Source organism: Dromaius novaehollandiae, chromosome 7 (assembly GCF_036370855.1).
Source record: "Dromaius novaehollandiae isolate bDroNov1 chromosome 7, bDroNov1.hap1, whole genome shotgun sequence".
NCBI classification, from domain to species: domain Eukaryota; kingdom Metazoa; phylum Chordata; class Aves; order Casuariiformes; family Dromaiidae; genus Dromaius; species Dromaius novaehollandiae.
This window is the reverse complement of record NC_088104.1, coordinates 32,498,841-32,525,212: the sequence shown is the minus strand read 5'-3', so window position 1 is coordinate 32,525,212 and position 26,372 is coordinate 32,498,841. Positions and strand designations below refer to the sequence as shown.

Genomic DNA, 26,372 nt, shown 5'->3' with positions numbered 1-26,372 from the left:
AAGTTGACAGATATAACTAGTACTTTAAGATATTACTATCTCCACCTGTCTGCCCTGTCCCTTTCTCCAGGCTGTAATGTGTAACAGAGGTGGCAAGACAGGACATGTTCACATTACAGTAATTCATGGTCACATTCTGGCTGAAATCTACTAATGAATCTGGCTTTGTACTAAAGTACTGGAGTGCTGGTTCACACTCTGTGCTGTTAATCCAGGCTGTGAGATAGGGGGAAAGGGAAACTGTTGTGTCTGACATACTACAAAGTTATTTATAATAGCAAGATGTGGCTAGGTTGTCAGGTACTCACATAGCAAACACCCTGACATTTGACAGTTTAATGTTTGCTTAAGACACTACAGGAATGCAGTAAGTTGGTAACTAATCTTTCTTTCCATTGGTTAGAAATTACTTGACATAAATAATAAAATATCAACCTATCAAGAAGGTATTTTCCTTTATTTTCTTTCATAGAATTTGTTCTGTTGAAATACGACATGGGGAAGTGTTCCATGTATACAGTTAGTCACAGTCCACTCTTAAAAAGATGTGCAATTGTTTGCATTTTAGGCACTTGCAAGAAGCCATATGTGGCACTTATTGATGGCGTTACAATGGGAGGGGTAAGTAAAGTACCCTGGTGTGATATCTGATATCATTTGTCTTAGATTAATGTAATATTCTGTATTAAAGTTGAATGAAGTGCACACGTGGTATTTCACACATTCCAATTCAATGACAAACATCTTAACCGGAACTTTCTCTGTGTAGCTTATTAAAGTGGATTGCTGCTCTTTTACCGCTTCTGCTGTTCTTTGATAGCTAGCACAACTATTGCCAGATCCTCAGAGGAAGCAGTCTGGAGAAAAACAGCAGAATCCTGTCACTTTAGCAAACACCATTCAGAGAGTTTTTGGAAGACTTAGGCATCAGCTTGTAGATGATAAAGAGCTGACAATTTTGCACTCGAAGTGTATAAAAAAATAGAACTATAATAGTACAATTAAGGGGAAGTCTGAAAAACTGGAAAAAGTCTCATTCTAAGCTATAGTTTGACAGAAGTTCAATCTTGGTTAGATGTCCAAAACGAGTTCTATGTTTTTTCCATCAAATGATCTAGAAATACATCTACTGTCTCACCTCTACAGTACTCTTAGAACATGAGTAAGAAAATCCTTCTCCTCCCCAGGCCACAATTTATTTCTAAAAATATGACTAAAGAAAACTCCATTACATTGTTCAGTGATAATTGTTGTTTTAGCAATTGGATCTAAATATCAAGAGTAGGTAGTTAAATGGCAGTACCATGCTTTTCTTCATACTGACATATTGTTTGTTCTCTTCAGTTTGACATCTGTTGGATATATTTATGTTGTAGCAGGGAATCATATACGATACAATCATTTCAAGTTATTCTGAGCAGTGAGTTTGACAGTGAAGTCTGTTTGCATACTGTATTGTCACTGAGCTTTATGGGTGATCACAAGTATTCCTGCACTGCTAATTAGGACTTCTTCAAAACTGCTCTTAAACAGGTACTCTCCTTTCACCACTGAAAGCAAAGCTCTAAAGGAACTGTGTAATAGAGAGCATCAATAGCTATGGTGGAAAGCTGCTTAAATGCTTGTGCTGTCAGCTTATTCAGTAAGTGTTTAGATTTGTCTTTGGTTTGAACATACCTGCTTATGATATGGAATTGATGGTCAGACTTACACAGCCTGTATATATGAGAATGAATTTACCTCTTAGTTAGGACATTTGAAACATGACATAGATATTAAGATGTTACGTAGATACTCAGAAATTTAGAGGACCTTCCCCTCTAGAACCTGGTGAGTAGAGGTGTATGGTATCTTGCTGGGGGAGATGAGATCAGGCTAGTTGACCAGATGAGTCACCTCCAAGAAGATACTACCTTTCTTGAGAGCTACTCTTCAAGTTTTTTTTTTTAAAACCCTTTTCTACACCCCACTTGTGTTCTACCCCATTCACTTTTAATTCTTTTAGAGATAATATTGTCAAGTGTTTGCATTAGGCAAAGTTTAGCACAAGTAGAGGCGCGGGTGTGCAAGACCTCTAAAGCTTTACATTAAGTACTTTTCTCCTGCCTATCTAATAGCAGTATTTTGTATTTCAGTGCAACAGTCTATAACAGTATCTCTAGAGAAGTATTTTGCTTTTTCTTGTCTTATGCTTTCTGAAAAGAAAATATATATATATATATATATATACATACACACATACAACAAGCCTACAGCTCCAAATCCTCTATGTTTTAGTAGTCATTAAATGCTGTCATTTAGAGAGAAAGCATGCCATATTCAGACTTCAGTGTTGCTCATTCTTTGGCTGCGTCTGATAGGCAGAGTTTTGTTTCTTCTGTGTTGTGCTTAAATCCTTGTGGTGCCATCAAGGCCCCAGGCTGAGGCTGTTGTTGTCTTTCATCTCAGTACAGTATGAACACAGTCTATTTACATGGTTTGTCAAAGACAGGATGAAAGAAGTGGAATACTACATAGTCCTTCACTTGTTGTGACTGTTTCCTTTCCATCTTCCCTTGCATATTGTTTTTGTCTATTTTGGCTATAAGCTTTTCAGCTTGTGATTGAAACATTAGGCAATAGCTCTCTTCCCCTTTGCTTCTCCCCCACCACACCCCAAAGATTTCAGCTAGATAGCCTTTCCCCCCACACCAATCCAGTATACACAGATTACTTGTTTCCAGCACAAAGGGGACTAGTCTTACGGTTCTTTTTGCAGAAAAGGCTTTTATCAAAGATACGAGTCCTGGAGATTTGTGGATAAGAGATAGGGAGTCCATTTATTGCATGAAGTTTTGAGTAATGGCATTAGTAGCTATGAAAGAGCAAAACTGCATGAAAGCTGATGTATTTTTAAAGGCTCTGTAGATTGTGCATTATGATTGTGACCTAAGCAGGAATAGAAATTTGTCCTTTGAAAGGACTGTATTTTTTTGGATTAAAAAAGAGCATAGGGGAGTCAGATGATCATGCATTGCTAAGATTGTTAATTCCCTTTCTTTTAAAGGGAACATGAAGCTTTTAAGAGACAGCAGTTAGTGTGAAGCATTAGTATAAGCTATCCAAATACATCTGCATTTCACTGAATCCTTTGCAGACTTTAACTGCAGTTAGGGTTTGAATGACAACCTATTTGCTTATCATCAGTTTGATGTTACTAGTGGCAGTTATCCTCATTTCAGGGAGAGGAGGAGATTTTGACTGAGCTGGTATGTAATTTAATTTAGGGGAAGCTGCAGCTAAGTCTTGAGTTGCAGACCACTTTATAATTTTTTTAATAGATTATCTTGAATGTTCTTTAATTTGGACTTACTACAGCTACAGTTTACTCTGAGATGATGTCTTTCCTACAGGAGTGCATGTTTTCAATCAATATACATTTTTTCATTTGCAGTACATGGAAGTATATACTGATGGTTTAACTACTGAGGGCAACAGCAGTGTTTTTCAAGACTGATTATTTTTGTGCATGTGATTTGTGTTAGTTTTGACCTGTCTTCTACCCTTTTCCTTTCAAACTCCTTTTCCCCCATTTGTGAGATTAGTTTGATTCCTTTGGACCAGAGGATGGTCCAGCAAGTGCGATAAGGAAGTGGGTTAGCTCCCAAAGTTATTCTTCCCTCTCTTTCCCTGCCCTCCTGTTTGTACCACCTACTGTGGTGTAAATAGGTTCACTGCAGTGAGATTTTATAGGCTGAAAACCACCAAAATAGACCTTGAACTTGTCAGGGTCATAGTGTTATCTTGTTCTGCTTGTTGTGTGTATGTACTCTATCCTGTTGTAATTATTCACTAGAACTGCCTTCATATGAAGGAGTCATTCTATTCACAGTATAATTAGATACTTTCTTTTAGATCAGCCTTTGAGATGCTAGGAATCTACAGTTGGATATTTCATCTATTTCATATGTCAAGATCTCACTATCTTAGTCTCTAGAAGTGAATGGGAGCCACAAGTATTTGTCACTTGTGAACCACAGTGAAAGACTTCCTGCCCCCCATTTTGGTATAAAAATCCTTAGTTTTAGAAGTATTTAAAGCTTGTGCTTAGAGATCGGGGGCCACCTCTTACATGCTGCAATTTTGCTTTAGACCATTTTTCTATGGATGAAAATACAAGCAAGTCAGTTTCTGTGGTGTCTGAAGCATCAAAACAAGGAAGCATGAACACTGCTCAAAAATGGAGGTACTCCTTTACAGCACTATGCATATGGAGTGCACTATTGCTCTAATTTGAAATCAGTTAAAAGTCAAATAGTGTAATAGAAACTCAGTTATATGTTTAGGTAGTAAGTGTTGCTACTGATGCACAAGCATCTTAGGTTTTTGACGATAAAACTTGGAATTTTATCCAAAAAAGGAACTAGTTTTGTTTCAGCATTATTGCCCAGAGGTTGGTAGATCGCTTTCTTGAAGACTTAATTAGCCAATAGATGGGGTTGTGGAGCTTGTTTTCCACAGCTGCTATTCCCATAGAACTTCAGTTTTTGATGAACTTTGTAAATGCCTTCCCCCCCGCCCCCCCCAAAAAAAAAAAACTTTTTTCATTTATTCAGCTTCATGGCAATAGGTTCAAATGACAAGAATGTCTGATGAAGCAAGTATGACAGCATGCCATTTAAGAACAGTGGAAGAAGTTAAAAGTACCTCAGTTTTGAAGGATACACACTGGATATATACTATCATGTTACTGAAAACCAGTTTTCAAATTATTTCAGTTGACTGCTGTCCATAGCTATTTTATTTCCTTGAAAATGAAATACCCAACTAGTGGACAAGAAATGCAGTGTATTTAAACATACAGTTTTATCATCTGCAAAGTAGGTACAGACTGAACTTGTGCTTCTTAGTTCTTGAAAGTTTCAACTTAATCTTTTCCCCAGTTATTTGCAATTGAATAGAAGTGTTGCTTTAAAAGGTCAGTCTAAATCTGTGTTTTTAAATAGGGTTTTGGCACAAAATAAATTACTGTGTTGGATACCTTATCTAGCAGACTGACCCTTGAAAAGGTCAAAAAAATTATTTTTAACCTGTTTCAGTGGATTAGCTGCCTACCTTATGAGCTATGATACAACAGAAGTTGCAGCTAAAGTACACTTTTAACTTTTGCTTATGTCTTACATACTGAAAGCCAAGCCAAATAAAGTGAGATTTGAATGGTGACTTTCAGATGACTGGGCTTAGAGTTTAAGGGGAATATTTGAAAGCAAACACTTAGTTTTCAGCTAAGAAAGCTGAGTAAGAGATAATTTTGATGGCAGGAGTATTCAGTGGTATTTTCAAACTGGCAGTGGCTTAAGCATAGAAGACAGCTTTAAGTAACACACACACTTTTGCTAAATACTTTTGATAAGTACTTGGTGCTTGATTGATGAGGTAAGATTTCATGTCACACGGGTATTGGTATTCCCAAGTTGGGTATGGTCCAGCATTTCTGAGAAAAGAAAGACTAATACAGCTATCTGCACATCTAAAATGTTAGTGAAAAGCATGTAGCTATTTTAGCGCAGCCTAGAATGAATGTTCTGATAACAGCTTAGCGTGATACATATGCTATTTGAAAACTGTTAGAGTCAGTACAAGACTTGGCTATTGCTTGCTGGGAGGCATTAATAGAACAAAAAAACCATCTACTTTTCATTAGTTTACTGAAAGTGTTGCTAACTCATAACTTACAGGAATTAGTTTTATGGTCTCTGGAGGAATTGGTCCCTTTATTGAGGCACTTCAGTTTGACTATGCAATCTCAGCATTGTTTTGTCTGTGTGGTTAGTTGTATCAGTTTAGTAGTCATTTGTATTAAGAGAAATCCTTCATCTTTAGAGCTCGCTGGGCTAACTTTATATAAAGCATACTGTCATATCAGAAGTCTGTCGTGTTCAGGAGCCAAAGCCTTAGGGAGGAATCTGAGAAGGCACGTGCAAAGCACTCTGCCTCATATGCTATTCTAGAGCATGCATGACTTCCTGAGCTAGCAGTTATTTCAGAATCCTAATGTTAAATAGCCACCAGCAGCCTTATTTATCTTTGTATTTATTTAGTCTTTTTTGACATTAAGTAGGTTTGGTCTCTGGAGAGCAACTGTAGCAGTCAGCTTCACAGTTGAATTATGTGTTTTGTGAAAGCCTGTTTGCTGCCATTTATCAGGCCAATTGCTTAGTATTATTGAATCCGTGTGTGTAATTATTAATCAGGTCAAAACAGGCCCTAAAATGGTTCTACTGATAAGTAAAGGCTGTTCTACAAAATTAGGTATTCTTGTTTTCGGGCAGCTAGATACATGATTTAAACACCTAACTGACCTGTTACACAGAGTAACAGTTGCTAAGTTTCTTTTAGCAAGTTACTGATTTATGAGAGTACTATTATTATGTTACAGTTCTTACTTTAACTATTAATACTTTGAGTTTTAGGATGAGAAAATGTCTTCCTGCAGGGCAAGTAGATTTAAACTTAATATTGTGATGCATTACATTTTCAGTATAGAAATGGAGTTTGGTACAGTTGCCAGCTGTCTTAAATCCTTTGTACAAGACCTGTTCTTAGCATTACTCTGAGACTCTTATCTTCATGTTTAGAAAAAGTAATAGGAAGTTGTGACTTGCATGTAACTCAATTTTAAAAGATAATGTTCTCCTAACCTTATTCCCTCCTCTGCCAAGTTTTTAGGGTCCAGTTTGTGAGAGTGATAGCAGCACACAGTGCAGACTGCTTTATTCTCTCCTCAGTAGACAATCACCTAAGGGATACTTAACTGAATTTCAGAAGCCAACCTGTTAATTCAGTCTTTGGGTACAACAGTGGCTTTTTATTACTTTTAGGCATTTAGACTTAACACACTTAGCAGTACAGTTGCTTAGGGAGAACCTTTTACTTAAACTGGGAGTCTAAGTAGCTCTTTTTGCAACAGCATTGCATGGTTAAATTGTATTAAATTCATGATTGCTATAACTCCTGAAAATGTCTAGGTATTTGTTCCATTAAAAGCATACTTGTAATCTCTGTGTTTGATTTTGTTTTGTTTTGTGTAGTTCTTTTCATTTCATTAGTTTCTATTTCTTTTTGCACTGTTTCTCCAAAGTGAGACAATTTTGAAAATTGATCTTGCCCTTCAAAGTGTTTGTCTTCCAAAAATGTAATCTGGAAATTACATAAATCTTTGTCATTCCATCATCCAAATAGCTAATGAAAATATCAAATAGAAGTGTATTAACGATTGGCTTCTGTGTGACCTCAACTTTTAGTTTGATAGTGAACTGCTGGTAACTCTTCTTTTAACACATCTTCAGGTGATTGTGCCCTCTATTTCTTAATGATACCGTCTAGGCTCTGTGTCTATAGTTGGCTTGTGAGAACAAATTATGCTGCATATGGGGAAGCACCAGAAACTTCACAGTCCAGAATTTGAAACATTTTCAGAGTGCTGCTTATTGAGTGACAACATTTTAATTTAAATCATAGGATTATTTAGAGGTTCCAGAGAGTAAGATGTAGGCAAATTTCTGAACATTCTCTACAGTTTCTCCATGAATTGGAAAAAACTCATTCTACTCTACATCTGCCCATCTTTCCCTTCTGAACTACAGATTCAGAATTACTCCTTTTTTTTTTTTTTTTTTTTTGGTGTTGTAGTAGAAAGAGTGAACTGAGCTCTTTTTTCCTGTGTTGGTGTCATTTGATTTGATTCAGCAAAAGATTCTAGTAGCTTATATAAACTTTCATTGTAAATATCCAGATCTCTTCCTAATGTGTAGACTTTTTTGACAGAAATTTGCTTAGCTGAAGTTTGTATCTTTGCTCTGAAATTATTCTCTGGCATCATTTAAAGTCCATTTGTCTTAGTGAGGACTTCACAAGAATTTGATTTTGGGAGGAATCGTATCTGTCCTGAAAATTCAGTGGTCAGCAACCTTAATCTGCTCAGTGGCAACGAAGGATCTGCCCTTGTCCTCTCTGTGCCGTTTGCAGGTATGGCTATCTAGCCACACATTGTGCAAACACGAACAAATTCTTTCATTCTGAGCAAACAGCCTGGCATTAGCACTGTGTATCTTTGGCAGACTGGTACATAAAACTTGATGTTTGCCTGTTGTTTTCCATTAAAGGTATTTGAATAAAAGCTGTGAGCCTGTGTCTAAAACCAAGGCTAAAATCTTGTAAACCACTGAATATTGGAATTTCAGTATGCAAATGTTTAGGTGAAGTGACTGAAGAGTGGAAGAGGAAGGTGGGAAGTGTAAAGACAACCGACTGCTTTACTTCAGCGTGATCTCACTTGGACTATGAGCTGTTAGTAGAGAATCTTTAGAGAAAGAAGCCAGACAAGTATTACAAACTACTTACATTGCAGCTGCTATGTAAATGTTTACTTGCAAGTTAGGTGTCTTCTGATATTCCTCAGGCACATAAAGTACAACAGGCAGAACAATAAACAAAGCTCCCCCACCTCTCTCCATATTGTGCTATGTCTTGTCGTCCGGTTTTTGCATTTGCTTTTAGATTGTATTAATTTAAGTCATGTACATACAGCTTTTATACAGAGGCAGAGAGACCAGAGTTTGAGATATATTCAAAGCTAGAAAACATCAGAAGTAACCATATTGGTAAAAATTTCAATTTTTTGCCCACTTGTAATACAATCTTTAATTAGAACAGTGTGCTTTCATGGAGTCCATGGGTGGATATCACTCACAGATCAAAGAGCTATTCGTTTATTGTTTGTTTAGTGCACAAACAATAAATGCACCCCATTTAAATTTTGCTTATTAATTATTATTAATAATATACATATCAAGTTTTTCATGAACTTCTTTGAGTGGCTTATAACTGTAGCCCCTAAATGTTCGTGAAAAATAATTATTTTTCTTAGCATAGCACTTCTATCATGTAATGGACATTATTCTTTTAACCCTTTTTATGGCTAGAAACCAGGAACTTGTAGATGTCATTGTTAAATATGCTCACTGCTTTTTGGCCTGATTCGCCTTTTTCTTCCTTTTTATTAAATACCTTATGTTTTTTTCCAGTCATCACTTGCTGAAGCTCAGACATCCTGGATTCTGTTTTAATTTATGCTCTAAAATCTGTCTTTGTGCAAAAGTAATTGTCATACTAAATCTAGATAAGCCGCTTTCTGATTCTCTCTCTCCCTCCCTTTTTCTCCCCTTCTCTCCCTCGCTCCTCTCAAAACTCATGCGTTTATACCACGTAGAAGCTATGCCTCAAAGCTGAAGGTAGCTTTTACTGTAAAAATAGAATACAGATTTTGCGAATAGTTATCTGTTGTACTTAGAAACCGATCTTTGTTAGATTGACTTGTGTATCGCTTAGCTTTTGTGATATAGGATGTTGAAAACAATGTTGAAGCAAGACAAAAAAAGGATTCACTCTTTACTGATCTTGCAGTGTATTTACCATCTGGCTTACTGGTCTGCCTGCTAAGCTCCTGCATATGATCCTAGGGACAAATAGTGCACTTCATTTTGTAGTTAATCGGACTATAATATAAACAGCTCTTACCCTCTATTAAAAAAAAAATCTGCTGAATGTTCTAGGATTTGTGTGTGATGTTTTTCCCCAAAGGGCTCATCGTAAAGCACCGTCTTGAAAACAAGTATTTTAAAATAGAGGTTTGACAACTGTACTGGTAGAGTAAGTAAAACTACTCTCCTCTCCCTCTGTAACATTGTTCCCCTCTGAAACTACAGTGGCTGTCTTGTCTGATGTACAATATGAAAAGGCATGGATACCACTATTTTCCACCTGGAAAATAAAGATAGAATTCCTGAACGTAAATCACACAGATGTTGGTATTATATAATGGTACTGCACTTAATATATTAGAAGCAGAGATTACATGTTCTTCTCACTCCTGCACAAAGCAATGAGAAAGAGAGTGACCACCTCATAGGGCAAATATCAATTGTCTGCTCAGACTAAAGTTGAGGTTTTAAGCTGTGCTTTCTAGATTATTATTTTTTATGAAGCTTGTATGTATTTAAAAGAGGTTTTATTTGTGGCTTCATGGAAAGCTTTTCTACCCCTGCACAGCTGGGTGTCATTGCAGGGATTGCGCAGGCTTTCTTGCAGATTTCTTCTTTCTGTCTGACACCAAATTCTTTCTTGTTAAGAGTCCCACTATTTTTCTCTCATTCTATGCCTCCATGTAGATGTTTGTATTGAGAGTTTTCTCATCTCATTATTTCCCTCTCCATCCCTTTATTAGAGATCAAGCAAAAAAGTTCTGAAGAGAATTATCTTTGCATACATCCTCCATCCTCTCATATTCCTGTTAATTTTTCTCATTTGCAGGAGAATGTGAATGCTCATTTTCTCCTTGGGTTTTAATATGTATCTGTCTCCTTTCTTCTGCTTTTTATGCATTCTTTTCCCTCAGAAGTAAAACATCATGACAGAATCCCCTCAGTTCACCCCTGTCATCCCAAATAACTATGCCTCTGTTTAAATAAAGTTCTGTAGCATGTGCCTGTATTTAAGAATGAGTATTTTCTCTTCAGTTTTTAGAGAAAAAGCTTAAAAGCCTAGTTATGTGTTGATGCACCTTGCTGAAACTTCTGCCACCTGCCTGCATTCACTGCAGACATTAAGATGTGTTGAGATGGACATACATATATTGCCTGTATTAGCTAGATTTTTGGGTAATACAGGGGGACAAAGAGCCAGAGCTGGTCTCCCAGAGTTTAATTTTCTTTTCCTGTTCATATTTGTGGATGCAGGTGCTCTTTCTTATTTCCTAAACTTCATCTGTATTTTGATTTGTCTGAAGTTCTCCCTCTTGCTCTCTCTGTCCTTTCCTCCTCTCCCATAAGAACAGATTGGAGGACACTAAAAAAGGGAAGTTCTTTCAGTTTTAGGCTTACTGGACTCCCTGTGGTGCCAGATGCTGCAGGGAAAAAAATGGGAAATAAATTTTGCAGTTCAGCTGAATTCAGAAAGCTGCAGAGAACCGTCCATAGAGCATTTAATTAGCTTTATATAAGCATTGTTTTGAAAGGCAGCAAATGTGTCTAATATACAATACAATATACAATAAATGGCAGAAACCAGTCCATATTGTTTTGAGAATTTGATTCACTGTTGGTACATTATATTGTCAATAATCTGATCATGTCTAAAATTGTGCTGGAATGGAATAATAAAAAAAATCTTTTTCGTAACATACGTGACCAGTTATGTAAGCATGTTGGGGAAAAAGAATGCTTTCAAATTTAGCACTAGAAAAAAGAATGGCACTAGCTAGTAAAATAATAAAATGAATTTTTTTTTGCTTTAGGCTTTTAAGATCTAAATCCCCTTTTGCTGTTTTTCTTTCTGTCACACCAAATGTCTGTGTCTGATAAAGGTTCTGCTTCCCCTGACATGAAAGAATATTTTTTAACAGATATAGCTGACTGTTGATGCCAGGAAGCTTTGTAGGCTTACTAAAGATAAATCTTAGAAACTAATGTACGATGCTGAAAAAGCAGCAAGGAAAATGTTTCTAATTCTGAAAATAAGTTATTCCAGAAAACTCTCGAGTATTCAGAAGCTTTTTTAGGTGGGGTATTTTTGTGTCGTGGTTGTCCAGCAGTGGTGTATGTAGGCCAGACTGGACCATGAAACCAAACTGTCCAACGCATGTCTTTTTGCCTCAGAGGAGTCAATATACATGGAATGGGGCAATGTGAAACTGCAGACAATCAGATATTCAGAAATGAGGGCTTTTTTAGTATTATGCTTGAATCTATGGCCAAGATAAAAGTAAACTTTGGAGAATATATGACTGGAATGTCCTGTGTCATCGGTTTGTGCCATGAAGCCTCAGAATATTCAAGTGTTGGTTATCAATCATGGCACAAGCTTTCTTGCATTTTTGGCGTTAGGCATTTAAGGAAAATATTTAAGACTAGGAAGTTATTATTGCAGATAATATATCTCAAGTCCATTGGTTCTTATGCTGTACGTCCGTAGAAATTTGGACTGAGAGGCTCCAATACGTAATTAGCATTACCGAAATCTCAAGAACATTTTGTCTAAGCCTTCCATATGAAAATTATTATTTTATATAGAAAAATACCACCCCTAAACGACTGAAAAATTTCCACCAAAAGCATTATTCTTTAATGATTGATTTTTAATTGTATAATGTTGATTTATATGTCATCAATCAAATAATGTGATATTCTTAGTCTAGATTGATCCATTGTGCAATATAGCTCTGGTACACTAATTCCTGTTGTCTGTTAGTATCTACAGATAAAATTGGATTGTGCTCTTTGGACTGGTCCATAGTATTAATGATGGAAAGTCTAAGATGAATATTGATTCTGTTTAAGATTTGCTGGTGTCTGGATGCAGGAGGTAATGCTCTTACACCAGTGATAGCATTTTTGATCCAACATAACTGTAAGTCCCTGGTGCTGCCTGAAGCAGTTGACTCATTTGCTTTGCCTTTTGAACTAATGCTTTTGAAAACTTGTCAACAAAAGATTGCTGCACGCTGGCTTTTTCTACACATCGGTGTTCAGCCATGTTTACCCTTTGTTGTGTTGTGCTGGGTTTCTTTTGTTTATTGCCACATTGCCTCTTTTGTGGTTCAAGCCCGGCCAGGAACCGTGCGCTCATTCAGTTTCTTGCCAATATTAAGGTAAATGGTCTCAATTAAAAAACAAGCCTTTTTCACCACAGAAATATGCTACCTGGGGAAAAGTCTGAAGGAAGAAACTAGCTTTACTATGTATTTGCAGGTCATGAAATGTAGGACTCTGACATTACAGGATATAGTGCATTTTAGTAAAGACATTATAGCACTTAGACCTGTATTCGAAAATGCTGGGACTATTTAGTGATTGTAGCTATTTTAATAGTGCAAAGGGCCTCCTAGGTGGGACTCTGACTGTGTAAGATTTCACAGTTAAAAAAAAAAAAAAAAGTTACATTCAGAAATGAAAGAATACATTTAGACTTCTGGCTGGAGGTGCTTGTTCTTTACACAGAATATTATTACATTAATATGCAGCTATCTCGGTATTGGATGGAGAAGGTTAAATACATACAGACAGTGTGCTAAAAAAACATTTGGGAAGATGCAAATAATCATACAAAAGCATTTGGTCATCAGTTTAATGATTTACTTTATACCCTTAAACAATTAACTAATTTTTCTTTCCTAATTTTATGTTAGTGTTGCATTATTTAGGAATGATCTTCAAAGAAATAGGGATATACTCGTGCCATTTGCTTTACAATATATAGGAAGAAAATACAGTTTTAGTCAGTCTTAAATGTACTTTGGAAATTAAGCTCTTATCTATACTACAAAATTTGAAGGCTATCTAGGAAAAAAATCCAGTTATGGTTTAAGTACTTGAGAAAGTGAAATCTGATTTAATGAAAATTACTTCTTTCAACTTTTTTACTATTAAAAATCTACAGTTAATTTTATCACTCTAAAAAAACCCCCCAAACTTGGAAGAGAATGTCTCTTCGTGGAATTTGCACTCCGATCTTCATTACTTAATACTCAAGCTGAAAGTTTGAGACTTTCTTTGTATACAAACTGCTAATTGTGTAGAAAAAAAGCCAGAAAATTGCTTTATGGTGAACATTATTTGCATTCTTAGATATAAAATGAAAAAAAAATTAAGCATCAGAACAAGCAAAAGGGGCTTTTTTATTTCAAGTTATCTTTATGAAAAGCTGGTTGTTATTGCTGAACTTGCATAAAAATAACAACAAAATGTTTTATCTTGCTGTAGAAAAAGTTTTAACCAGTGCAATGAAAATACACTGGTATGATCTAATACAGAGTTGAAGATATGTTGAAGTCATGTTTCCACTTTTTATTTAAGAACTATAGAGCTTTTTTATGGGGGAATGGAATTTTGTCACATAACTTTACATTTACAAAAGACCTAAATAGAGGGCCACTGCCTTCTATGCTGCTCGAGTGAGATATACAGCCTCTGACCAGAGCATTTAGGTATAGTCCTCAAATGAAAAGGCTGGAGGACAGGTAAGGGATGAGACATAAGTTTGTTCCATAGGCAAATGAGTTTCAGATACTTGTTCAAAACTCATTTTCCTCCTTAAATGTTTAGTACATCATGCGTACAGGTTTGGTTTAGTCTCTGCATATAAAATCAAGTATGACAACCAAAAAATCTGAAGCGTCTATTTCTCAGAAGATTAAACTGGTAAAAACTGATATATGCAGGTATTCATTTTACAGAAAAAAATTGAAGATATTTTCAAATCTAATCATGTATCACCCTAATGGAATAAGCAGTGATAATGATTTCATGCTGGGCAGAATTTTAAGAGGCCAGAGGAGAACACATGAGAATGGATGCCATTTTTATTATAAATAACTTTTTAAAATTTTAATGCAAAAAACCCGAAGATATCTGTTGATAAGCAAAATGAAAAGATGTTCTACTTTTTCCCTAAAAGCCTATCAAACATAGTGCTGGTCAATGGAGGTATCACCCAGTTAATGCCTCTGTTTCTAATGGAGAGTATGAAATATTGTGAAGATGCTTTTGACAACTAGTAATCCTAGTTGGGTAGGGCACTATCTTTCTAAAATCTGAATATTAGAAAAGTTACTTAAAAATCTGTTCCGTCTTCACTAGACGTTGGCTTCTTTTTGGCAAAGATTTCTAAAATATATTTAGTTTAAGTAGGAGAATGGAAGGGATAAGAGAACTGAGCAAATGAACATTGAACAGTTAGGAAAGGAAGTAAGCTGAAGCAGTGGAAAGGAAGAGAAAGAAAATATTTATATAGAGCACCTTCTTGTGAAATATTCAGTAGGGGGTATTTGTAACCAGCTAGGATCTAACACACATTTATTTTTTATTGGTATGTGTCATGTAGAGAAGCTTTAAGAAGTGAGGCTCTTTTTCCCGTATGTTATGGTTGTGCCAAGTAATCCAAATACTCTTGATCAAAAGTGACCTAAGTAACAGTGATTTTGTCAGATAACCGTTTCTCTTCACATCTGTCAGTTTGCCTATCGAACATTCAGTTTGTGTGAATTAAAAAAATGTATTTTTCTTGGCCGTTGCTGCTGTTCACTGCTTTAAAATATCAGAAAATCTGATATGCTAAAGTAGAAGTAGTTCTGGTCTTGAAGGAAGTGTCTCCTCAGGAAAGACTGCTACAAAAGAGGGCTAGAAACCTAGCAAGGGGGATGCCATTTCTGGCTTGGAGAGCTGAAGTGTCCAGGTTAAGTAAAATTGAGTTTCAAACTACATACCTTGAATTTTAATGAGTAAAGCTGAAGGCTTTTCCTTTTTTAATACTTTTATATTGATATAGCTGGTAATTATCCCATTATAAGAATAGTTAAATATTAATTCTTTTGAAAGTATAATTAGAGCTTCATGGAATTCATGTGTACTCTGTAGGTATTAGGGTTTTTCTGTTGGCAGCTGGATGTGCAAAAGTCATAGGCAAAATGACATTAGCAAAATAATGTCACCTCCCTTAGCAGTTTAAAGGAGAAAGCGGAGTCACTTGTTCCTGTTCTTGCTTTCACTAATGGGTTCTTTGGAGTTAATCTCTGTATGACTCTGCAAACTGTTAAAGCACTGAATTCTATTTTAATCAAATCATAAAGGTAATATGATGCTTTATTAGTGTTTGAACCATAAAAGGCCTTTTAATATTTTTGAGAGGTGTGCATGGTAAATCTAATATTATTTAATTTCAGAGTGAAGCAGGAGGTGTGTTATTTAGGATTATGGTTATGATTATTTTTAGTAGCCATTTTATAACAGTTTCTTTGGTTTGTGCTCCACTCATAGGGAGTTGGCCTCTCAGTTCATGGACATTTCCGAGTTGCTACAGAAAAGACACTTTTTGCAATGCCAGAAACAGCAATAGGTAAGTATTTAACATATTATCACGTGTTAATATGTTTCAGATTTCATTGTTCATTTAATTGGGATAAGATGTGTTTGACTGAAAGTAGTGGAGGTAATGAAGTATTTTAAAATGGAATTGGAGATGACCATATATTAAAATTATTTCCTATTAAATTAATAGATTCTTGTCTCTGTATTCTGGGAAGTTGATCATTGAGGTTCTCAAACCAGGGCTTACTGTCTATACTGACTGACATAAAGACTATCAGGATACAATTTTTTTCAAAATGGAAATTGATGCAAGGAACTAACAGTCTTTGCTACAGATTTAGACTGATAGAGTCTGGAGAGTGCAGTGCAAGTGTGCAAACCCACTTTCCGTTTTGAACTCATTCCATTACGAGACAAACTAACTATACTGCAAGCTGATAAGCAACATTAAGGAGACAAATGTTGATAAATTAAAACTTTATGCTGTAGGCTATTAATGTAGACCCACTGAAGTTGTGCACAGATCGTGTGCAGGCAAGATCAGAGGGTTTTTTTTTTCTTTTTTAACAGCAACATTTACCTTGCGCTTTCTAATGTTTGATCCTAGAACTCCTTTGTCAACTCTCTTGATATGAGGTATGAGAGATATGATAGAAAATTTTATGTCCCTGAGCTATATAAAGGTAGTGGTGTGTCTCAAGAAAAGTCAGAGCATAGTGAGCCCTGCCATGAAATCATGCACATTTCCCTTGCCGACGGTCATGGTACCAATGGGATATGCCACACTGGTCGTACTGTTATCTGTAAAAGGCACATATACTCCTCTTTGCAACGATTAAGTTTTTCCTCCATGCCCAGAGCCCTCCTACCTAGTTACTGACAATGTTTCTGTGGAGTGCTCAAAGCCTATAACATATCCTGCATTTTTCTCCTTCAAAATTTCTAGTTTCTACATCTTTTAAAGTCAAGGCAACTGAATGATTATTCCAGTTGTTCTGATCTTTAGGCCCTTTAAATGGGAGAATGAGGCATGTCTGTAACATGCGGCTTTGCTGAACATATTTATTCAGAACAGAGAACCCTACCTTGTGCTTAGGATAGCCCATATGCACGTATGATGGGTTCTATCCTGGTATCACCTTGAAGAATTAACAGTGAGAAGTAGCGACCATTATTTCCTAGTGAAGGAATTTCCAGACAGTCATGTAATATTAAGACTAAGAAATCATACATCAAAATTAGGAAGCAGTGCTGAAAAGAGAATAGAAGTTACAATATTCTGCTTTTGTTGAGTATGTTTTTAATATAACAATGTCATTACAGCTGAGGTTAGTCATGCTTAGCTAATGATTAGATTTTGGTAGTGTCTGGTAGTGTTGCTTAACAGATACAATGTTTTTCATATTTTTAAAGGGTATCTTACACATTTTGTATGTTGTTCATTGCTATCCAGCCTGTACGAAGCATTTCATAAGATTCATTCTGAAATTCTTAATATACTAAATGAACTGTGAGGGTCCAGCAAAACCTCCAGAATCCCTTCCCCCCCCCCCCCCCCCCAATTAAGCAAGCTCATTAGCATTATAACTCCTGGAAAAATTATAGAGCTGTTTCCTGCTAGCAGATAGTGTCATGTAATTTTTCTGAATACATAAGTTTAGGATGAGAAATTAAAAAAATCTATTGTGGTCTTCCAAATGTGTGTCTCTGCTAAAGGACAACTTAGTAATAGTGCAAGTGTTAATGCTACATGAATTTACTAAACTCATGATATTCATGATCAGTTGTTCTACAACAAAAGTGAAACTAAAGATTTTTTTTAATGTAAACAGAGAAATTGTTTCACATGTGAAATTATTCTAACAATGAAGATACCTTTGTTTTCTTGTTCAATGGTAAAGATATGGATAGTCCTGTGTTACCAAAGATGATGTATTTTACATACATTTCTTATGTTTACAGGGACTTGTTTAAACAAAAATAAACTGTGAAGATCTCTGGAGGAAAAGCTTAGAACTTGCTTAGGGAAGAAAGTAATTAAACCCTTTTAGGATCAATTAGAAGCCAAAACACTGAAATCTGCCTGGATTTAAGGGTTTAGCTGTGTTTTGATCTCTATGATGTATGTTTAAAACATCTAGCTGTCTAGCTATTGTATTAATTGATCTTTTTTGTATGTTCACTTATTTCAGTAGGCATCACACTTTTTCTATGAAAACAAAACATTCATTCAGCTGCTGTGTTTTCATGCAGTTATTTATGCACTTATACACCACCATAAATATAAAGTGATGTATGTATGCCACTTTGCAAATAAAAATAGAAGACAGAATTCCAGTTTGTAGGAGTTTAAAACTAACATAAAACATAGGAAAGCAGCTCATATGTAGGAGGGTGTGGAAAGACCATGGATTGGAAGAGCAGAATCTAAAAGTATATTGTAAGAAGTGGGCTGTAAGATGCAGTTATAGTACTAATTGACACTTTTTTGTATAGCCCTCTAAACTTTCAGGTCATTTACTATCAAATCTCCAGCTACCCCTGCAAGATAAGGTAGAAATGTAGCAGTAGTACCTTTATCTTACACTTGGCAACAGCAGACACAGTTTCACAGTTGGGACCAGAGTGAAGCTTATTCCATCTGTCGCAGAGGGTAGGCTGCAAGTCACAGTTCCAGACCGACGCTTTTAAGCTTGGTCAGTCCAACAGCCATTCAGGTCTTCTCTTATTTAAGTAGGGATTTGAGAAATGTTTGGTAAATACTGCCAAAAGGAAAAATTTTCGAGTATGTCAGATACGGTCAGAGAAAGATGATAAGAGAAACTAGGTAGCAAGTAGAAAGGTGTGGGGAGCAGTACTGAGAGAACTAAGAGGAATTTATGGAACAGAGGCAGGAGAAGGAATATTGTAAGAGGAAAGGAAGACAGGGACCTTCAATAGGAGATAATAGAAGCTATAGTGGACTTGCTTATGCGGCAGAGTAAGTTTAAAGTGGGTTAGCTGTGCCTTTATTTACCCTATTTGTAAAATTCTTAAGATTTAAAGGGACCTTAATTCAATTTAGTTTTATTCACCACTATAAATCCAATTAAGTTAAACTAATCAACTTTATAGTTTATATAGAATTTATTTTCTTGGCTATTGCCCTGTGGAAGGGCCCTATAAAATACCAACATGAAGATCACTATTTGGAATGTGAGGGAGCTTACTGGAGGATAGGGAGAGAAGTACTTCAGCATCAGTATTTTAATTACAGGAAAGAAGAAAAGGCTGTTAAAATTGCAGTCCAGGTGGACAGGGAGAATAATGTTATTGTCATTTTTGCTTTGGAGAGCATTTGTAAGAGAAGTTTCATTTTGAAATGAGAGGATTTGTTGCAGGAGTAGGAAATCCAGGAGGAGACAGATGACTAGAAACATAAAACTAAATGACAGTCTTGGCATCAACATTATATATATGATGGCTCAAGCTGAGAAGGTGAAATGCGGAGTAAACTGTTCAGCAAGTGACTACAGATGAAAAAGAGGGTAAGTGATGAGCTGGGTATAATGCAGCTTAGAGCTTTTGAAAGGTGCTAACAAGACTTTCAGCATTTTAGAAGAGCTGTATGTCTCAGCAGCCTATGGGATAAGGCATAAATCAGTTAATGGCAACACACACATCAGTCGGAATGAGAATAGAATAGTACAACTATAACTGGTAGGAAGTGGCTCCTGAAACCAATTTCATGTGTGTGAGAGGCAGCAGAACTCAGGGAGGATCAAAAGGGAATCAGAGGAAGAGAGGCTGAGAAGTGACTGAGAACACAAGGCAGCGATGAACTTTTAGGGGTTATTGAGAGGAGGAAAACACTGAAGAGAAGCTGTTTTAAGGAAACCTTTCCTTGATAACGTCCAAAGGAGAGGAGTATTCAGAGGACACTAATTACCCACATTTTAAAACATTTTAGTGAACGTTTATGTGACATATACAATGACTCTTTTGTGACCTAAGGCAACTACTTGCAAGTGAAATACTGCTGATTCATTAATGAAACCTCAGACCAAATGTTTGTTCAGGCTTTGCTGTGCAAGAGGTAGGTGCAATTTCATCATTTGATATTATTATCATAATAAAAGATTTCAGAGAAAAAGCAGCTTCCAGTTTGAATTTGCACAAATTATTTCACAGTTCTTTGTGTCAGTTCTGTTATTTGCTGGGAGCATGCATGTATTCTTCAGACATCTAAAAATGTTTCAAGAAGAGGTTATAGGCAAATGGAATGAACATTGTTGTCTGGCATATCTTGGTAAATTATGTGCCAGTGGAAAGGATGTAATTTGGAAGGTGTTTTTCAAGAGTTTGTTTTTTGAAAGGATTTAGATGATGGAGAAATGTCAAACTAAGTCAAGGAGAAACTTCAGGCAAGAAAGCCATGCATAAGTCATGGAGACGAAAGTGAGACAAGAATAAATAGCTACTGAGTAACATTTATGATTAGAATAACAGATTCTCCCTTCACTTGTTTTGTTTTGTTCCTTACAGGCCTTTTTCCTGATGTAGGTGGAGGATATTTCTTGCCAAGACTTTCAGGAAAGATTGGCTATTACCTTGCACTAACAGGATTTAGGCTAAAAGGAAGAGATGTGCAAAAAGCAGGCATCGCTACACATTTTGTAGACTCAGAAAAGGTAAACCGCGAGCCAGTATGAGTGAGGGCTTAGCCTACTACCATAATGACAAGCTGAGGTGTTTCAGCACACCAATATACATTTAGCAGCCTACCGGTATGCAGATGCACAGGTATCTTAGCTGGCCCTGCGTGGTGGATGGCGACCATAAGGTGCTCTCAAGCTGTCATTATGACACCGGCCAGCTAGTGACAGCTTGGTAGAAGGAGCCAGTGACGCTCTGTTCATATGATTCCACTGTTTATAAACTAGGTACAATTGAAGTTACTTGCTGAAAAATTGCATGCTCTGTCTTCATCTATCTTGCCATTCTACCATGCCTACTGTTTGTTTTGTGTATACAATTTAGGCAACAGTTTCTGAAAGGAGAGGTTATTTATACAACTGCAAAATTTCTAATTTACATAATACCCCATTAATATGTTCTTTATCATTCTCTGTAATAGCTACCCTGTTTGTTTCTTATAGTGGCTGGAAGAGAATGTAGAATTAGCCTGTTTGATAAAACCAGAGGGGTCGGTGTTCTTGTACCATGAAGGAGAGGCAGCTTTCCTTCTCTAAAGACCAGGCTTAACGACACTGCGGACAACATTACAGCATTAACAACTTATGCTGCTTTTCCAGATTTGGCGGGCAGTGCCTGTCACTGTTTCTGCACTGTTGTTGCTGGTTAGACATGTAGGTTAACAAATACTGTTCAAGCATAGTGCAGTTGCCAGGCTCTTGCTGCTTTTTCTTGGACTATCGTAGGCTGGCTTTTCCTGCTTTGGCTCTAGTCTGTGGGTCTGCTTGGGAAGCAGAGTTCTTGGCTGTTCACTGCAGGCATAATTAAACCAGATGTTTAAACACATCTGAAAAGCAAACCCCTGCTCCTTCTCTTGTCTGCTTGGTACCTCCTTAAATCTGGCCTAAAAGATTTTTTTGTCTGTAATAGTTCTATATCTAGTTATAGTATGCATATATATTTTATATATATATAAAAAATATAGTAGCAAAACATAGTAATAATAATCCAAGAAGTGCATTGTTTTACCTATTTTTAATTTTTTTTAATAGCTGCCTACCTTAGAGGAAGACTTGATTGCACTTAAATCTCCTTCAACAGAAAGCATTGCAGACTTATTGAACTCTTACCATGTGAAGGTAATCTGGTTAATTACTGTCCCAAATTGAAATCAAGGAGAATTGTTAATTAAATATGTGTAAATACAAATTCTTTTTTTCATGCTACTGATCATTTGTTTTATGGCTACAAAAGTAATGGATTTCCAACCTATCCAGACTCTATAAAATACTGATTTGTAGCACTACAGTGTCAAAATTAAAATAAAATGTAAAGGTCTATTTCTTTCTTTACTTTCTACCTTTTATTCATTTTGAACTCCCCAAAGCTCTCTCTTTCTCTGTGTATATATATATAAGTTCTCAGCCAGTAGCATGATGATGCTAAAAGTACAAAACTATGTATTGGTAGTTACTATATTCATTCACCCTGAGTCTTATTCCCCAGTTGTTTAGTTTTAAAATGAGCAGTGTCTACTTGAGTTATTTCTGTTTTAGAATGACTGAGTTCTCATATGAAGATTAATTAGAAAAATAAATGGGGTAAGCTAATTTACATAGTGGTACTGATTATTTTGACAAAATGGAAAGCTACAAAATAGGACTGATTATATGTTGCCGTATACTGCTTTACAAGATGACATTTAATGGAAAAGGAAGCTGCATTTTTTGTTTATCAGAGCTAGAATAACAGGGAACCTATTTCTCAGCTTCAGCTGCTGCTAGCAAAACATCTGTTTATGTCCTAAACCCCTTAATACCAGCAGGTCTAAAACATTTGTCATACTTTCCACTTAAATCCATCAAATCTTTCAGTCTCTTTAGTTGTCTATCAAGATCAAGAGTCAGTGAAAAACAGTTAATACAAAATTGTTATATACTTATTAGCACTGTGTAAGTGCTGCCTATTTAATTGTAAGAGTAAATATTGCATTAGTATTGAAGGGAACTAGAAAGAGAAATAAAAAACCCTAAGCCCCAGCATTTGTCTGCAAATCAAGGTGATTATAAATTATAACTTATATGTTAGAAATGTTAGAAAACACTATAACTGTAAATCAAAATTAGACTCTTGAAATTAATATATAAATCCAAAAAAACAAGAAAGCACAAAAATAGGAAATATTGCTAAGAATAAGATTCCAAACAAAAAGCACATATTCTAGATAACTTTTAACTAAACAAAATTTTATAAAGGGAGTGAGAGAAAAGATGTACATTCTTTCTGTTCTGTCCTTTTTTCCTATATATATAAAACTACTGTTATAATTAAGAAAAAAGATAATCAGATGTGTTCCATATTGGAAGTCTATTTCCTTTCCTTTTACATTCTCAGGTTTTCTGGGATTTATCTACACCATCTTTCTCAGTGTATTTGATGCAGAGATATACTGATAGAACAATTGTGATTTACGTACAAGATACCACTCAAATACACACTCAAATAGCTCAAAGGCAGTGCTGCATCGTGAGATGACACCTTTAACATTCAAAACAAGAAATGACAAATTCACTTATGCATGCTGTAAAATTGTGTATCATTAAAAATGGTGGTCTTATGAACATCAAATGATCTACCTGTGATATTTCTGCAAATCACTGAAGTTTTTCAGTGCTGACTTTTCAGATGGTCGAAAATAACAAAGTAAAATATGTATTTGCTTTTTAAATAGAGCAAAATTGATCAAGAAAAGGAGTTTATACTTGATGAACATATGGAGAAGATTAACAGGTATTTGGGAATTTTTCCTCTTTTTTTATTCTTTTCGAGAGAAAATGTGAAGTTAAATCCAGTAACAATATCAGCACCCAACAGATAAAGTGATAGAAAGGATGCTGAAGGTAGTCTTTTAAACATTTCTTTTTAGGGTGCTTTACTTGAAACTCATCAGATATTACCTTTATCACAGTATTAAATAATTCAGCATTTTGCCTGATTCATACATGGTTCTTACAAACAACTGCCCTATAGCACAGTAAAACAAACATTTTCTATGGAAATTGGACAGAGAATTTTGTGAGACTAACTGTTCAGCTGGCCAAGAAATACCATGTAGCACATTTGTGCTCATTGGTGTGAGGCCATTTCTGTGATTAGTTTGAGGCTTATGTGTATCAGAGAGGAAAGGGGAGAGAGCGATAAGAGCAGTAAGAAGCTGAAAATCGTGAAGAATGGCAGTAGCTGGAGGTGTAGACATCAAACCGGTAAAGAGGAGCTGGTAGCACAGGATTTGGTGCGTTATAAAAACATAGATAAAACAGATGGTAGTAATTAAACAAAGATTTTGGATAAATATCAGAACTTGCAAGTGAGGGATATTAAAATGTTACAGATTTGTAAACAGAAGATGCCCATCAATTGAGTTACTTAAAACTGAACAGCAGAGAATGTATTGCTGAGAACAAAGCAAATAATCAGGCTAAGCTCTCTGTTTCTAATTTCTGTAAGTTACCACCATTTCATAGGGAAGAGGAAGGCTGTAGCAATTCATTCATTTATTAATAAAAGCTTTCTTTTTGTTTTAGTCTTTTCTCAGCAAATAACATGGAAGAAATAGTTAAAAAATTGAAGCAAGATGGTTCTGCTTTTGCCATTAAGCAGTTAGAGGTAACGTGTTCTTTGTTAATTTTGTTAAAGGTGTTAAGCCTGATTCTGTACTTTCTTACTGTGGGGAGGTCTGTAGTCATCTTATTTAATGTAACTGCACCTCTGGGTAACACCGGTAGGCCACTGGATGAGATCCTCAGGTCCCCCCTTTAGTCCTATAGGATTGTCAGCAGTTCTACTCAAACATGAATTTTCATCTGTACACCTGAAACCACAGAATGTAAATACTATCAAGCATTGCATAAATTTGCAATCTACTGAATTGGAAAAAAGTTCCGTTTATAGCTTCTCATTTTATTGCCGTGGGTTGAAATAAAAAAGTGCCAGAACAATGTTGTTGGTTTTCCTCCGCTTCGGAAATCTCCTTTGAGTAAATAGCAAGCAGTTTATCATTAAGAAGTTTTTTTTATTTTTTTTTAATGTGTCACTGAGTGTTGGAGGTAGCCACTACTCACAAAAGTACAGTGATATTGCAATAATTCAGCTGCACACTTCAGCCTCATTACTGAAGCAAGAAGCAACTTTTGGTCATATACATTTATAGGAAGTCTTTATTTTCTCCCTTTTTCTTTTGAAGTATCTGCATTCAGGTGGCTTATAAATGTTTGGTTTGGAGCTATTCAAAGATTATTACAATCAGATGGAACACAAGCATTTCTCCAAAAGTTAATTTTAATTCAACTTTGGTTAGAGCTTATGGAAAAAAATCCTGCTCTTGTACTAAAATAAAATACATCTATCATCTTCAGACTTTCATTTGAGCAGAAGGAATATAATTATACAATATAATATCATTAACACTAGGCATCCTGTACTGGTACTGTCAGGATGATACTGAAGCAATAAGTGTTGTAATATTATCAAATAATTATTTGGGGTAACTCAGATAAAACTGTGTTCTCAAAGACTGCTTGAGAGTTCCAGGGGGTTTGTGAGTAATGAAGCATTTAGTCATTAATTACAAACTGGAAAAAAAGTATTTCTGAGAAAGGCAATTTTTAAATTACCTTTGTGCCAACCAGTATGCGCAGTACTTTACAAAAAGTATAAAATATATATATTACAAAAACAAAATTGAATAAAATGGAAGGCTTAATTTTTCCACTTGTATTCAAGTGTCATTAAAGAAATCAGTTAAACAAGCTAGTCCAAGGATTATCATTTTAGATGATACGAGACCTGAATTCTACCAGACTTCCATCATGATTTTTCTCCAAATCATAAAGGCTGTATGATTCAGTTCACTTTTCCCTTATGTTATAGATGGCAGGGAAGGTAGTTATAGTAAGGTTTATGGGACAGTTTGATAGCATGCAAGTGGCAGTCACTTAGGCTGGCTCTCATCTCTTTATAATATTGAATTAGAAGATAGTATTTTATTTTTAGATTTTATTTGTAGATTTTATAATATCATTGCAGAACGATATTTAACTTTATATTGATTAGTTTTAGTGGAAGTTACAAACAATCAAGCATTATTTACATATAGCTTTTCCTAAGTTAATTTTACACAATTTTATGGCATTGTAAAACATAATCAATCAGACATAATGGAATTGTTCTAAATAGAGTATAGCCTATAAAGGATGGTTTGTCTGTTCAAAATACAGTTTCTATTACAAAAGCTGTAGGAATCCTGGAAATGCTTTGTTACATAAGTATGGTAACTGGATAGTTTGTTCTGCCAAAATTGCTCCAATTAGCCAAATTTGCTCCACTTCCTTCTCCCATCTGCAGCCCCATAACTCAGATCTCCCATATAAATAAATGAATACATGTTCTTGGCCTTTGTGGTTTAGGAGGTACACTTGTTGCATATTTTTAAGTTAGAAGCAGATGACATGGTTTAAAGTTATATTGTTGAGTAATTGAAAGTTTTCTTTAATTTCTGAACAAAAAAATGCATTATTTTTATTGCTTCTTCAGTTTGCTTAGTTCATGGATTTAAGAGAACATTATAGCAGATTGTTTCCTTTGTATGATTAGTTAATTAATGACTTTATCCTTGGAGTTGACAGAAATTCCTAAGCAAGTCTGTATTGGCTGTTCTGTACCAGAGTCGAGATTATGTTAACATAAGTCCCTTCTGTCAGTACAGAAATCTGCAAATTTTGCAAAACCATTTTATAGCAG

General features: G+C 35.6%; 1 protein-coding gene across 3 annotated transcripts in view; it reads left to right on the top strand.

Moving 5' to 3' along the window:
• The window catches only part of HIBCH (3-hydroxyisobutyryl-CoA hydrolase), a 43,980-nt gene that overhangs the window by 5,657 nt on the left and 11,951 nt on the right, over positions 1–26,372 (top strand). For all 3 annotated transcript variants that reach the window (XM_026097517.2, XM_026097671.2, XM_026097595.2), the window contains exons 6-11: positions 569–621; positions 15,849–15,927; positions 20,424–20,569; positions 21,626–21,712; positions 23,305–23,363; positions 24,158–24,239. In XM_026097517.2, the coding sequence (XP_025953302.1) occupies positions 569–621; positions 15,849–15,927; positions 20,424–20,569; positions 21,626–21,712; positions 23,305–23,363; positions 24,158–24,239 (506 nt within the window). The remainder of the gene's footprint in view (positions 1–568; positions 622–15,848; positions 15,928–20,423; positions 20,570–21,625; positions 21,713–23,304; positions 23,364–24,157; positions 24,240–26,372) is intronic.